Genomic DNA, 12774 nt, shown 5'->3' with positions numbered 1-12774 from the left:
ATGTGCCCACTTAGAACGTATAAATTATGATATTAAATGATAAAGAATAATCAAATCCTAAAGTGTAAAAATAAAGATAGAAAGAACCCTCGATAAGATTGAAGAATGATCGAGGCAAGTAATTCGGCGACAGTCACCTCCAACAGCACGTAGCGTGGTGTCGTCGACATCAGAGCTAAGGAGTGCGAATGTTCACGACCAGAAGAAACCGAACATAAACATTCGGGGCACGTCGCCGCGGCTCGGGATCCGCAGTTAAAAGGGGATTATGAGCCGAGTGGCCAATAACGCCGCATTACATGCCCCTGCCCGCCAGCCTGCCGATAAGCCACACTGAATAAGGCTTTGTCTCTACTTACCTACCTCTACTTATGTTTTAGTTCACGATCGGACGTGATCATCATAGATCCAGCTCGCCACTCGCCAGTATTTTTAAGTAGACCAACTTTCAGTGGCAGTTGGTACCTATAACTATATAAAGGTACCTATAAAAAGAGATGTAGATTAAATTTTAATCGAAAGTGTGAGAATAGAGTTACGATTAACGTTTATAGTTTTATCGATAACTTCTAATCTAATGAGTTCATCAGATGCAATTTCCAATCTCTACTAACAAATCCCTCAGCAAACTGCCCCCATCTCTATATTTAATTAACAACATAACAACCGGCGCTTAAATCAAATGAAATATTCAGTCAAACGTTAAATTCAATCGCAGTTTATCAGAGAGGAGCGTCATCCCAACAATATCTACGATTGGAAACACTTTTACAAGCAATAAATTCTTGGTGGCTGTGTCACTGGCTACAACATTTATTAGCTACAATCCCGATTAGATTAGCGTTGCATCCCCGACCCTGCGGGCCGCTGCCGGGCCCCAGGGACGTGAAATTTGTCCCAGTAATGTAGCCACGCGCGCAACTAATTCGATGTAGTCGACCCTTCCTCTATGTGACTCGAATGCCTCGCCTCGACACTGCTTCATTTTAATTGAATAGTTGGCGTGGGGTGACGCCGTTGTTTTCCTAAAGATAACTTTATAGCCGCTTTGCATAATTGCCCGCCGGCGCTCTAATTTGTTACCATTCCACAATCTGTCACACTTTCGTACAAACGAGACAAACAAGTGCTAATTTAAGCAACGATCTTAAAAACTGATAGCTTGGTAGTACAAAAGCTTTTATCGTATGCATCATCATCATCATCATCTCAGCCATAGGACGTCCACTGCTGAACTTTTATTGCTTTAGATTAATTCTATTATCTAAAGAAAAAATTAATTTTATAATAAAGCTTTTATAGTTCGGCCATTCAGAGAATGCGTTCCTGACACGTCGCGATTGAACTGACGACGTAACTACATTCATTGATTATTGATATAATAATGTTGTTTTAATGCTCCTCAATTGTTAAAACGGTAAACAACCAGCAAAAATATTTTTATCGTAACTGCAACGCCATTGCAAAGTTACGTCGTCAGTTCAATCGCGACGTGTCAGGAACGCATTCTCTGAATGGCCGAACTATAATAAGTAACAAGTCTTTCACTTAACATTGTACATCAAAATAAAATAAAAAAAAAACAAAAAGCTCGCTCAACGTTTTGTACTGACGGTGTTCTTTCGAGCTTTGAACGAAGCTTTCGAGTAACACGCATAATGCTACGCCTACCGCCATCTAACGGCACTCTAGTAAATTACAAACAATTTGTTGTGAGCTATGTCCCTCATCGTTTACAAAAACGACGGAGTTAGGTATATATTTTTTTGATCAATAAATATAATTTGCGATTTATTCAAGTTTTAACACATAGTCATCTATCGACATTGACCAGAGAATAAAGATGCCGGGCACTTCAGGCAAGCCTTAGGTATACCCAATCTTAGTTGGTGCAGACTGGTTTTTAAGTGGAGAATCGTTAATGTAAGCAAAGAAAAGTTAGTGTATGAGAATGCCTGAAGGAATGATTACAAGCTCTCTGGAGGCTTAAATCCTATCCCATGAAATCCTAATGACAGAGTGATCTCAAATTCATCTTTGATATGGAATTGTAACAACAATTGCTACTGCATCAGAGGACAGCGAATTTAGGTGACCTCTAAAGCTCGGGTTGTGACACCGCTAATTTCGCGACCCCGGGTTCCTTTGTGAAAGGTCTTAAAATCCGCAAAGGATTTTCGGCCTTACCCAGGAATTGAACCCTGGACCCCTTACACGGAACTCGTGCTTGCAACCACTGCGAGTACTGCGACTTACGGGTCAATGCCGGGGGCAATCTGTGGCAATCGTTTTCGTCATGTAAGTCAGGTACACCTATGTTTACAGAACCGGTTCATTTTGGTTTTGTTTCTTTGTATTGAGATTTTCATTAATGATTCTATCAATTTGGATTGAGGAAAATTCTAACCAATTCCCTCAAAGGTCAAGTGTATGGAATGCCTATAGTGAAATTTAATGACAGTCACTACCTACTAGATTTTTTTTATCCTGTGTCTAATCATTTCAAAAACACTTTTGATTTTTTTCCATTGTACCATACTTAGAGCAAAAGGCATTCAGCGGCTCCCAAGAAAGGCTGTAACTTTGTATTTTTTTGCTTTGAATTTTCTTTAATCAAATTGATGAAGGAAATTACTTTTCTGACCCTCGTTGTCAAAGCTCTAGGGTAAATGAAACAAGTACAGTATATGTTAACAAACATTTAATTTTTTCTTTAGCAATATATTATTTATAATAACTATAATTTAACTACAAATTAACCATTTAGGTACATCTATGCATCCGTTTGTAGTCGGATGTAGGAATTAATTTTAAACATAGACAGCAATATAATTTCTACTATTTAATATCGATACATCTATCTTACTAACTTCTAAATTTCACTAAAACATTTTACTCTGTTATATTGCACATTTTACCTAAACAAGATGAAATCAACCAAACACAGTCGAATGCCATTGAGCCACTAAGATTTACAACATCGACTCATTCCGTTATGTTCTTATTTGTTTTCAAATTGTCCGAAAATATCAAACATAATGTACACAGCAATTAAATGCCTCATTTTATGCAATAAACTCTACTTTGCTATAACATGAATTTAGCAGAAACCATCACTACGAGACAAAACTATTAGGAACATATAACAATAATTACAGAGTTAAAGTACAGTTAAATAATATTTTACAATATAATACAAGTTTTCACAGAGTGAGTAACAACAGCGGGAAGGCGCGCGGTGTTCCGACGCTCACGACTCCAGACGTACTTCTAAATGTTCTCCACGCACTCGCACTCAGTTTATTCACTTCTCGGCGCATAAAATTATCGAAGTTCACGACGCCATCTCGTTTCGCAGCGAAACACCGACGCACTTCAAATTTCCTTTTGTGTTCTCTCGGAAAACATTCCATATAAAGACTCTCATACAATATCGCATATTATTACAGGGAGATCTCGGGGAGGTTTTTATTCGGCGTTTTATCACTAAGTGGGGCTGTGGGGCGGATGCGGCGCGTGCGGGGTGTGCGGGGGGTGCGGCGGGTGCAGCGGCGAGGGGTGCGGGCTGGCGTCGCGCAGCGAGTCCGGCGACGAGCCGGGCGACGCTCGCCGCGCTGGGTACGGTGAGAAGCGGTGCTGCGCCAGCGGCTGCGGGCCAGCGCCCGCCGCGCCCAGGGCGCCCGGGTACACCGGCCGCGGCAGCTGCAGCCCCGAGCCCGACGCAGCGAGGTGCTGCTGCGCCAGAAGCTGCGGCGCCAAGCACGCCCACTGCCCCCACAGCGCAGCCGCCGGCACGCCGTACAAAGGATAAGCGGCACGGAGGAACAGCTGTGACCGCGCCGCCAGGATCGCTTTCTCTTCTAGCGTTAAGTTGTTATTGTGCTGGTCCAAGTCGAAGGGCCGCAATGGTGAGCGCAGGAAGTGCTGTTCCGCCAGCATCGACTCCATCGTTTCCCTGAAACGGTACAGAAGCACAGTTAGCCACGTGGTCGACATCTTGCGAACTGAAGCAGTATATAATATGATTGTATGATCGTATCTACCTATGACTGGCGGCGCTGTAGCGCGCGTCGTCGGGGAAGACTGATGTTCTTTCGTGCTCCCCCGTGATATAGTATCTCAACAGACAAACAAAAAAAATAAAACACCCAATAATCAAGAGAACATAGAGCAATACGGCATTAGAAATGCGAAAGCGAGCAATAAGATATGGCGAAGCGAATGTGGTGAGAGAAATTGTTAGATTATAAATTACACGGGTGGAAACTTGGTGTCGGCTCACCCGCAATTAAATACATTGGATTGGCTAAGAAGCAATAAATACTGAGGCATAATTGCTCGCGTGGAGATATCAATCAGCATCAGACAGTTATGTTTGTTTCTGAGAGCGTATCCAATGCGTGTGCGATTACAGAGCTAACCGAATTGTGTCGCGCGGACGCCGACACGTAATGAACACTCATGTTATTAATAAAGAGCCCACTAGTGTCAATTAAATTAACTGATTGATTTCGATACAAAGTAACAGTTCCTTTCTCTTAAAAGTAGAGCCAAAAGTAGTAAGGATTTATCTAAGAACATTGGAAATCTCTAACAAGAAACGTTATTATGATAGTTACCTTTCGAACTCGGTGAGACGTGAAGAGTCGCGGAATCCTTTAGCGAATGGATTACTGTCGATTTTCAGTTTCGTGATCTGAAACAAAAGAGATACTATGATTTTTTCTGACTGACAAAGCATTAACTATTTACAGAATAGTTCATACAAATAATATAATCGATTAAGGAGATAATAGGCACAATTTCAATTACACGTGCGTGCCTAGAGAAGGGTCGACGATTATCATAAGGAGCTGTTCAGACGAAGCGAGCTAATTTCATTATGTAGCCGTTTATATTGTAATGGGTCAGCAAAGGTTCCCCATATTTCAGTGTGAACGGGCCCATAGCAGTGCCACCCGCCGCGATCAGCACACAGTAACTAATAAGGTTAACTTATTGACGACATTCCACATCGGTTTATCACTTTACTTGACTACCACGATATTACAATACTGGGCACATTTTAAATGTGCCACGTAATGTAAGTTTGATAGCAGCATTACACAAGTATTGTTGGTACAGGAGCTGGTAATGTCCTCGTAATTCTGTTCTAGCAATCTAAAAGGGAACTTCAGTGGTATTGAATTACTCCCGTGGCATTGTTTTGCTAAGCAGTAAAATATTCATCATAATGATACTAATAACAAGAAAAATAATTGAATTAGGTATGTTCCAATAAGTGCAAAGCAAATGTTTGATTTAAGCTCGGGGCGAGGTGTTAAAAAATGTGTTTGGCAGAGCAGAGGCAGCGTCGATGAAAAATCGCCCCCTCGCTGAGTGGCAGCGCCCCCGCTGAGGCTCCACACAATTTGTGAATAATATTTACGATAAAACCTTCCACAGAAACCTGTTACCATTAAATAGCGCCTGCTCGCCTAATATCCGAACGGATTAAACCAATATGGATACTAGTTTTAGCATATTCTTGGCAGTTTTATGATGGCGAGGTGAGAAAAAATGTATTATTTTTTAATGGCGAGCAATAAACAAGTCATCGAGAGTGGTCGTGGTGGTGTCAATCTTTCAGCGTGTCCAGTCGGCGCCGTAATTACCTGGCGATTGAGTCGCGGCACCACCGCCGCATACCTGTCGCACTGTCGCACGCCCACGCAACACCTAATTGCACATTGTTCTCACATGTTCACACTCACGCTGCTCGCCATTTAGCACAACGAACTCGACGAAATCAAAGAAAGTCTAACGCAACTTGCCAAGTGTTAAATTGACGAAAATGCTGTCAAATTGAAGACCTATGAGTTAAGAAATAGGTATCTCAACTGCTCTTGGCTCAAATTAATCAATGCTGCTCTTTGGACGACAATTCATCAAAATAAACTTATATTAGGTACAAAGAACAATAGCTACAGTCAAAGTAATTCACGATTAGTGTTCAATTTGAAAGTTTATCGTTATTATAGGCGGACATTCCACTAGAGCGACAATTCAGTTTTTAATCTTTGTTAAATATATTTATGTATCTTTTGAAGTGCTTCATCAGAGGTGCGTTAATTTCGTTAAACTATGAAATGCTTTGACAAATATCTCTGCTTCATTGTTCCTGATCAAAGGAAGATCATAAACAGTACAAAATATTGACCAGTCTGTGTCAAGTGTTCGGTATTGCGGTGAGTAATTTCACGAGCTACGTGTCACTCCAAGACTAATGATTTCGAAAATAGTTACAGGGAAACTAGACAAAGAACATTTGTTACCACTCGTGGCCCATTTAACATTATCTCTTCTAAAAATATGTTTGTAGTCGTCATCTATTTAGCGGTGTCCCGGCTCATCTGATCTTTGAATGAATTGTCTGTAGCCAATAGTACTGGGAAATAAAGTACAATAACGAACTTCTTACTCATGTCATATATTCATCATTATTTTATGTTCTAAACCGTGGCTTTAAAACATGTGCACCTGGTGCTGCCTAACTGGAAACAAATATGTAAATTCCATTCAAGAGTTTGTCCGAACGACGAAATCGGATCCTGAGTGTAAAACATTTTCGGTCGCTGCTACTACGCCATTCAAATCGACATTTATCCTTGCTATGCCTTTGCGTGTTGTCTGTTACTTTGAAGAAAGAGAATTGGTTTGGGCTGAATAAAGTTACGTCGTATGAATTGTAGTTTTGCCGGCAGCAAAACTTCCTGGTTTTTGTGAAAATTATTAAGGAAATAGTTTTTCAGGCTTGATTTTACTATGTTTTAGGTATTTGGTGGAGTGCATTGTGCATTAGGGGCTGGAAGGAGCGTGGCCGGCGATCGGGTCACCGGCATGTCGCACCTACTTACACTTGCACACCCACCTGGCAGCGCCATTGACTACAATGGCGACACTCGACGCGCCTGCGCCGCACGTAATGACTCCACCACAATGCGAGTAGTAGCTGACAATATTGACAGATTATACATTATGTATGCGCGCTGTCCCACCGCCTCTAATTGTTTCCATGCCTCATGTTTGTTTTTGAATTCCGTTTACGTAAATGACACCCAGTCTACTCCCACTGGCAGCCGCGCATATCATCCAAGATACCACAGAATTCAATTATACAAAACTACTTTAAATATATTATCGCTAAGAGAACAACGGAATAATGAATGAGACGCTTTCTCGCTACTGACGTTTATTAGATTTAGTACAAACATAAGAACGAGGCGTGTCAAAACAACCTAATTTAAGTATCAACAAACGTTCGCCCTGGGCGGCGGCGGCGCGCTCCCGTTCACTGACAACATTAAAGGCGCCATAATGACATTATTCCCGGGCGGGAAACAAAAAATCTCACAAAAAGGCGTCAAGGAGAGAAAGACGAGCGTCGCGCCGCCGCCGGAGCCCAGACCGCCGCGCGCGCAACGCTGCAAACGATGCTCTAATTATTAGGGTGGTGATGTATTGTTTATGGAAGTACCAGTCTCGTATTCCGCAATTCATACCCCGATTTGACGGACAAAACTTGTCCACAGATGTCTTGCACGTGCGCTTATAAATGAAGCTGCGGAGTTGAAGAGAATTTATGACTTATTCTTGCAGTTACTTACGAAGACATTAGCGATGAGATATTTTTCATAAGACTATTTAATAGTTATTATTTTTACAATATTCTGAGACCAATTTAGTTAAATAAAGCTTTACAAGTCATAAGTGTCGTAAAAATGAATGCTAATGAATGCACGCTTAGAATGTTTAGTGACAGTTCATAACAAGACGAAACGGTGTGCAGCGCTAGGGACACGTGAGCGACGATCGGGACACGACAGGAACATTGTGAAGAATATATAAATGTCACGTTAGCGTGCGCGTGCGCTCCTTCTGTCTACATATCTCATTGATTGATGCAGTGCTGCGACGAACGACGACTCAGCGATCTGCTACTAATATATTAGTAGACCAACCAACGGCATGTTTAAGTGCAACTTCTTAAGAAAACAATTTTAGATAGACACATCCAGGAGGCACATCAATTAAGTTGAGGATGCTTACCAGCTATAAGACAGGCAATTTCGACTGCGTAATATTGTAAATTTCTATTGTGTGAGTAAAATTACTACACACCAGCAAATGTGAAATGTATCCTAATCGGCTCGAAACATAATAGATATTTAAAAGCATTTAACATTTGAGTACTGCTGTAAGTGCAGTAGTGGTGTTTCTCCTAATTTTACTCGTCCGTTAATTCGTGATTATGAACCTCTGAATAACACAGCAGCAGTGAATGCAGTTGTGTAAAGCTGTTTAATGAGAGTTCCTCAAGTGGTTTGCTATCAAGTCTCATGAATCCCGTACGACCTACAGCTGCGCACTGTTACGACGCTTTCCAGTAAACCGATGCTTTATTGACAGTAATTCGTGAATGCACCTAAATAATGAACTCTGCATGTGGCATCCACGTATAACCGTACCAATATGTGATAATATTCCCAGAAAGTGTTCGGAACGGACCGAATTAATTGCACCTTCGAAACTTGTTTAGTCACTACCTACAGGATTGTGATTGCAACTTTTTTGCATCAAGATGTATGATGACTTTCTGATAACGGATTGCTGCCTTAGTTTGAATAAAATCACCATATTATCCACTGCAAAAACTGTTCCTTATAATGGGCAGCGTTCTTGATTGGCGCTATCCAATATTAGTCTAGGAGTACACATCCAAATAAATCAAACCCAAGAAAGAATACAAGATGTTTGTATAAAGAGGCACGATTTAATATCAAATCAATAAATAAATTTCCAGTTTCAGTTGCCTTCGTCTTCGTCCAGAACGTTGATCAGTTGCAGACTCTCTCTTATTGTTCCCACTGACACTATGAACGACAATGTATGCAAGTTGTACAGATCGTCTGCTATCTCGGTCACTATTTTAACTATCATCCTGCACATCCACATTTCAACTGCCTTCGGGTTTTAGTGTAATGGACTGGAGATTTACCTTCATCAGTTTCATGGTGACGGTAAACCCTGCAGGAAGCTGTTAGTTGTTCGGAAGTCTTTCAACTGCCTCTCTGTTCAGCCGATTCATTAGATCCTTTATGGGACCAGCTGTTAAAATAAGGTCTACTTTACACTCGTGACCGTAGTTACGGCTGTAAACTCGAAATATAAGGGAGTAGGCAATCTGCCACATTTCAAATGTAAGTAATTTTTTTAAGCATCCAATTCTTTGTAAAAAATATATTATCCGGTGTGAGTTTGACAGGTCTCAAACTGAAAAAAGTGTTATTTTTTTTATCAATCTGATTGCAAATTAAATAGTACATAGTAAAAAGGTTTTAGTTTAAATGAAATAAACTAAAAATATTTAAAAGTGATCCCAAGATTTCCATTTTAGGCCATTCAGGTATCCTACTAGTCAAAATTCAAGTGTTTGTCACCCTATTATTTGTAAATAAATTTAATTAAAGAGTTGGTATACAAACAAATGTTTAGTTTTTCTCTGGTAGCTTGGTGCGCAGACGCAATAAATTGAGTCGGGCCGCACACGACGGCTCTGCGTGACGTCACACCTCCAGTGATCGATGGTAGGAGCGACCGAGAGCACCATATAACTCACCTCGTAAGGTGCCACAAGTGAGAGAGAGATACAAACCCAATAAATAATTTCATCTTAAATTATTTTAAATCCACTCTTAAGCAAGTACGTTGACTTCTTGTATTTTTGACTTATGTGCGTTTCGTGTTATCGAGCAGCATTATTTATTGAATTACTGAATAATGAACTGATACAGAGACATTGATGTTTTTATGGCGATTATTATAATTCTTCCCAATTTTCTCTTGAAGAAAATTTACACGTTTTACTGAGAGTATTGAAACATTGTGTTTTTGTAACAACTCATTATTTACTGAATTACATGTTTTTCACTGTGCGTCTTTTTTGGTCCTCATGTGCGGTTGCTAATTAAGTAGTGTAATTTGAGCAAGTGTTATTGCGATTAAACTGCTTTGAAATTATTTAACTATCAACAGCTTTTTTGCACAAGTTGTCACCATGATCTAAGAAAATATAAATAAAGAACCGTCGATTGAGGAAACTAATGACAGGATAAAGAAATATTTCAACAAAGCGATGTTGTACAAACGAGCAATAAGTTAACAAATAAAAGGATCACATTGAAAAAGAATGAATCGATTATTGGTGAAGAAAAAGAAACGTGCGGGGGTGAGGTGGCGGGGTGCGCGGGAGGGACACCTCGTGACACCTGACCGCAGCCATTTTGGCCCGTGAAATATGTTTATTTGTCATGGTTGCCCTTTGTTATTGAAATTGTGTTTGCCTTTACTCCTTCATTATATTGTTCGATTATACTCGCGTAGAACTCGTTTGTGGATGTTCAATGTGAGAATAGCTTCGGAGATTTTAGAATATTGATTGTTGATACTGAGAAATGAGATATAAATTTCAATTAAGCGCGTATTGAGCGTGTTTGCATCTACATGAGAGTGAGCGTGCGTAGTTATTTTCGTGATTATCTCCTCAAGCCTCGTAATAGTGTGATGTAGCATGACCAACACAACTACTGACACGATTTCTCTAATCGTTTTATTTTGTTATACGTTTTGTATTTGTCAAACATGGTGTACTTGTTAGTAGACTTGTTTGAAACAAACTGCGCCTGTGTTCCGACCAGACACTTGATGTTAATTATTTAGATGGCACCTCGTCTACTTGTGAAGAACATTACTATTCAGAATGCGTAAACCCATCGCTTTGATTGATCGTATCTATGAAATAAAAAAAATGTATAAACGTAGGAAGGTACCTATAATACTAGAAAGCTGACCCCGAGTAACGGCACATGTAATGTAGAAGACAGGTATATGCAGTGAAATGTGTTGATGGTTCTGAAATATTTACGGTAAAAAAAAAAAACTTTAAATTCAAATTAAACAAATAACTATTAATAATACTTTTAAGTTAAAGGACCGTTCTCAGAAAAGTAAGTCAACAATTCATATTAAACAAATATTTTCAATAACACACAGAATATAATAAACATGTTTGTATACGTTCAAAATATCGGTGCAGGTTGCTATCCGCAAGTTTTTACATTAGAAATATACTCTAGAGGCAATCGATCATCACAAATTCACAAGTCATCGGCTAATAAAAAAAAAGTATTGTGTGCATTGAGGATGCGTAAAGTCCAACAAACATTGTCACCTCGGTGCGAGTCCAATCTCAGACAAAGGATTCTAGAGAAAACGAGCAACAGGACAATAGTGTGGTGGGTGTAAAAATGTTAAATATTGAAGCGGGTCGGTCCCTCGGCGCTTTCCCGGGAAACCGCCCCGCGGCGCGCGCGCAGGCGACGCTCAGTCTCACACCGCGATACACACACAAAAAACACACATCACGTTTTTTGTACAACGTTTTATCGCATCTTATATCAACGTTTCGATATGATAAAGCACCAATAATGATGTTTCATTCCCATCGATTTAACAAACGTCGCGCGCGCATTAAATTTTGGTGACACTTTTTTTTGAAAATGTAGATTAGATAGTGGTTAAAATATTCACATTTTCTTATCTCTTATTAGTAGCATAGGGTTATGTTTCTTTTGGATGATGTGTTAAACTGGTACTTTTTATACGGCATAAAGTTATGCGGGCTATCGATCTTGGTTGGCACGCAGGTGCAAACATGCTAAGTGTGTTCTTATTGTTATAAGGGATTGAGTTATCAATGACACTATCTCCGCTGTTCGACAAATGTTTTAGCTGTCAGAGTTATGACGTCAGCCAAATCGAGGTGCGCTCGCGCCGCCCGCCTGGACACTTGCGATCGAAGCGCTGATACCGAGCTTTTTACCTCTTCAAGTAGTTTATCTACCTTTGATATTTTATGCCTCTGTGATTGCTATGAAATATCCTTTTTATGCCTTATTGAATAGCACATTAGCCGGATCCCTCATTTGGTTTAGTAAACATGCAAGCAGTAAGCTATCGCTTTGTATTTATGTTTCGTGATGTTGCATATCTAACTACATCGCATTCGTAATGGATGGCGGTGTCACTAGGCGTGGGCAGTAAATCTAGGAACGCGTTAGAATCAATGAAAATCAATAATCGCCGACCCTGGGGAGCCGTTGGAAGCCGAAGAGCGAAGGTGGAGCTTCCGTACAGTGCTCAATGGCTATACTTGATACTTTACACTAATGGGCACCTGTTTGTATCAATATTAGCTCGACGTCAAATAAAAAGCTTAGATTTCTGTTGGTATCTATACCTACTGTAAAATACTGGATTCGTGTAAGTCTACCATGTTTTGTATAAAAAGTGTTCTTTTAATTTTCCAAACTAGTAAATTAGTTTGTTAAGGAAACAAAATATTTACAAATGGTAATACTAAACCCCCGCCCGAAACAGCTAATTAACAAACAAATGAAGATTTATGTACCGCGTTGTCGATATAAAGTAACGTTTCCTTTATGAACCTCAAAACGTCCTAATTATTTTACTACGCGGGATGATACAAAACGAGGAACTTGGAGACGCCCAAACGCTCTTGTGACAGAGAATTAATTGCGCGTGGCGACACATGCGCTGCTGGTTGCGGCCACTACGTCCGCGCGCTCATGAGCGGAGCGACCCGCGACTCGCGCACTTTATGGGGTTATTATTACTTAATCAACTTGTCCAATTTATTTACCGAACGTGTCTCAA

The 12774-nt window shown here is 40.2% G+C and overlaps 1 protein-coding gene across 2 annotated transcripts in view; it reads right to left on the bottom strand.

Moving 5' to 3' along the window:
* Nucleotides 1-2684: 2684 nt before the first annotated feature.
* LOC124646344 (T-box transcription factor TBX20-like) overlaps nt 2685-12774 on the bottom strand; it is a 34714-nt gene continuing 24624 nt past the window's right edge. The window contains exons 5-7 of one of the 2 annotated variants that reach the window (XM_047186468.1): nt 4620-4696; nt 4044-4118; nt 2685-3955 (exon numbers count right to left, since the gene is read on the bottom strand). In XM_047186468.1, the coding sequence (XP_047042424.1) occupies nt 3487-3955; nt 4044-4118; nt 4620-4696 (621 nt within the window). In that variant the 3' untranslated portion in view covers nt 2685-3486. The remainder of the gene's footprint in view (nt 3956-4043; nt 4119-4619; nt 4697-12774) is intronic. The other variant, XM_047186469.1, reaches the window with a different exon arrangement.

The sequence above is a fragment of the Helicoverpa zea genome, chromosome 3 (genome assembly GCF_022581195.2).
Source record: "Helicoverpa zea isolate HzStark_Cry1AcR chromosome 3, ilHelZeax1.1, whole genome shotgun sequence".
Lineage (NCBI taxonomy): Eukaryota > Metazoa > Arthropoda > Insecta > Lepidoptera > Noctuidae > Helicoverpa > Helicoverpa zea.
Note: the sequence above shows the minus strand (reverse complement) of the source record. Positions and strands in the feature narration are given on the sequence as shown.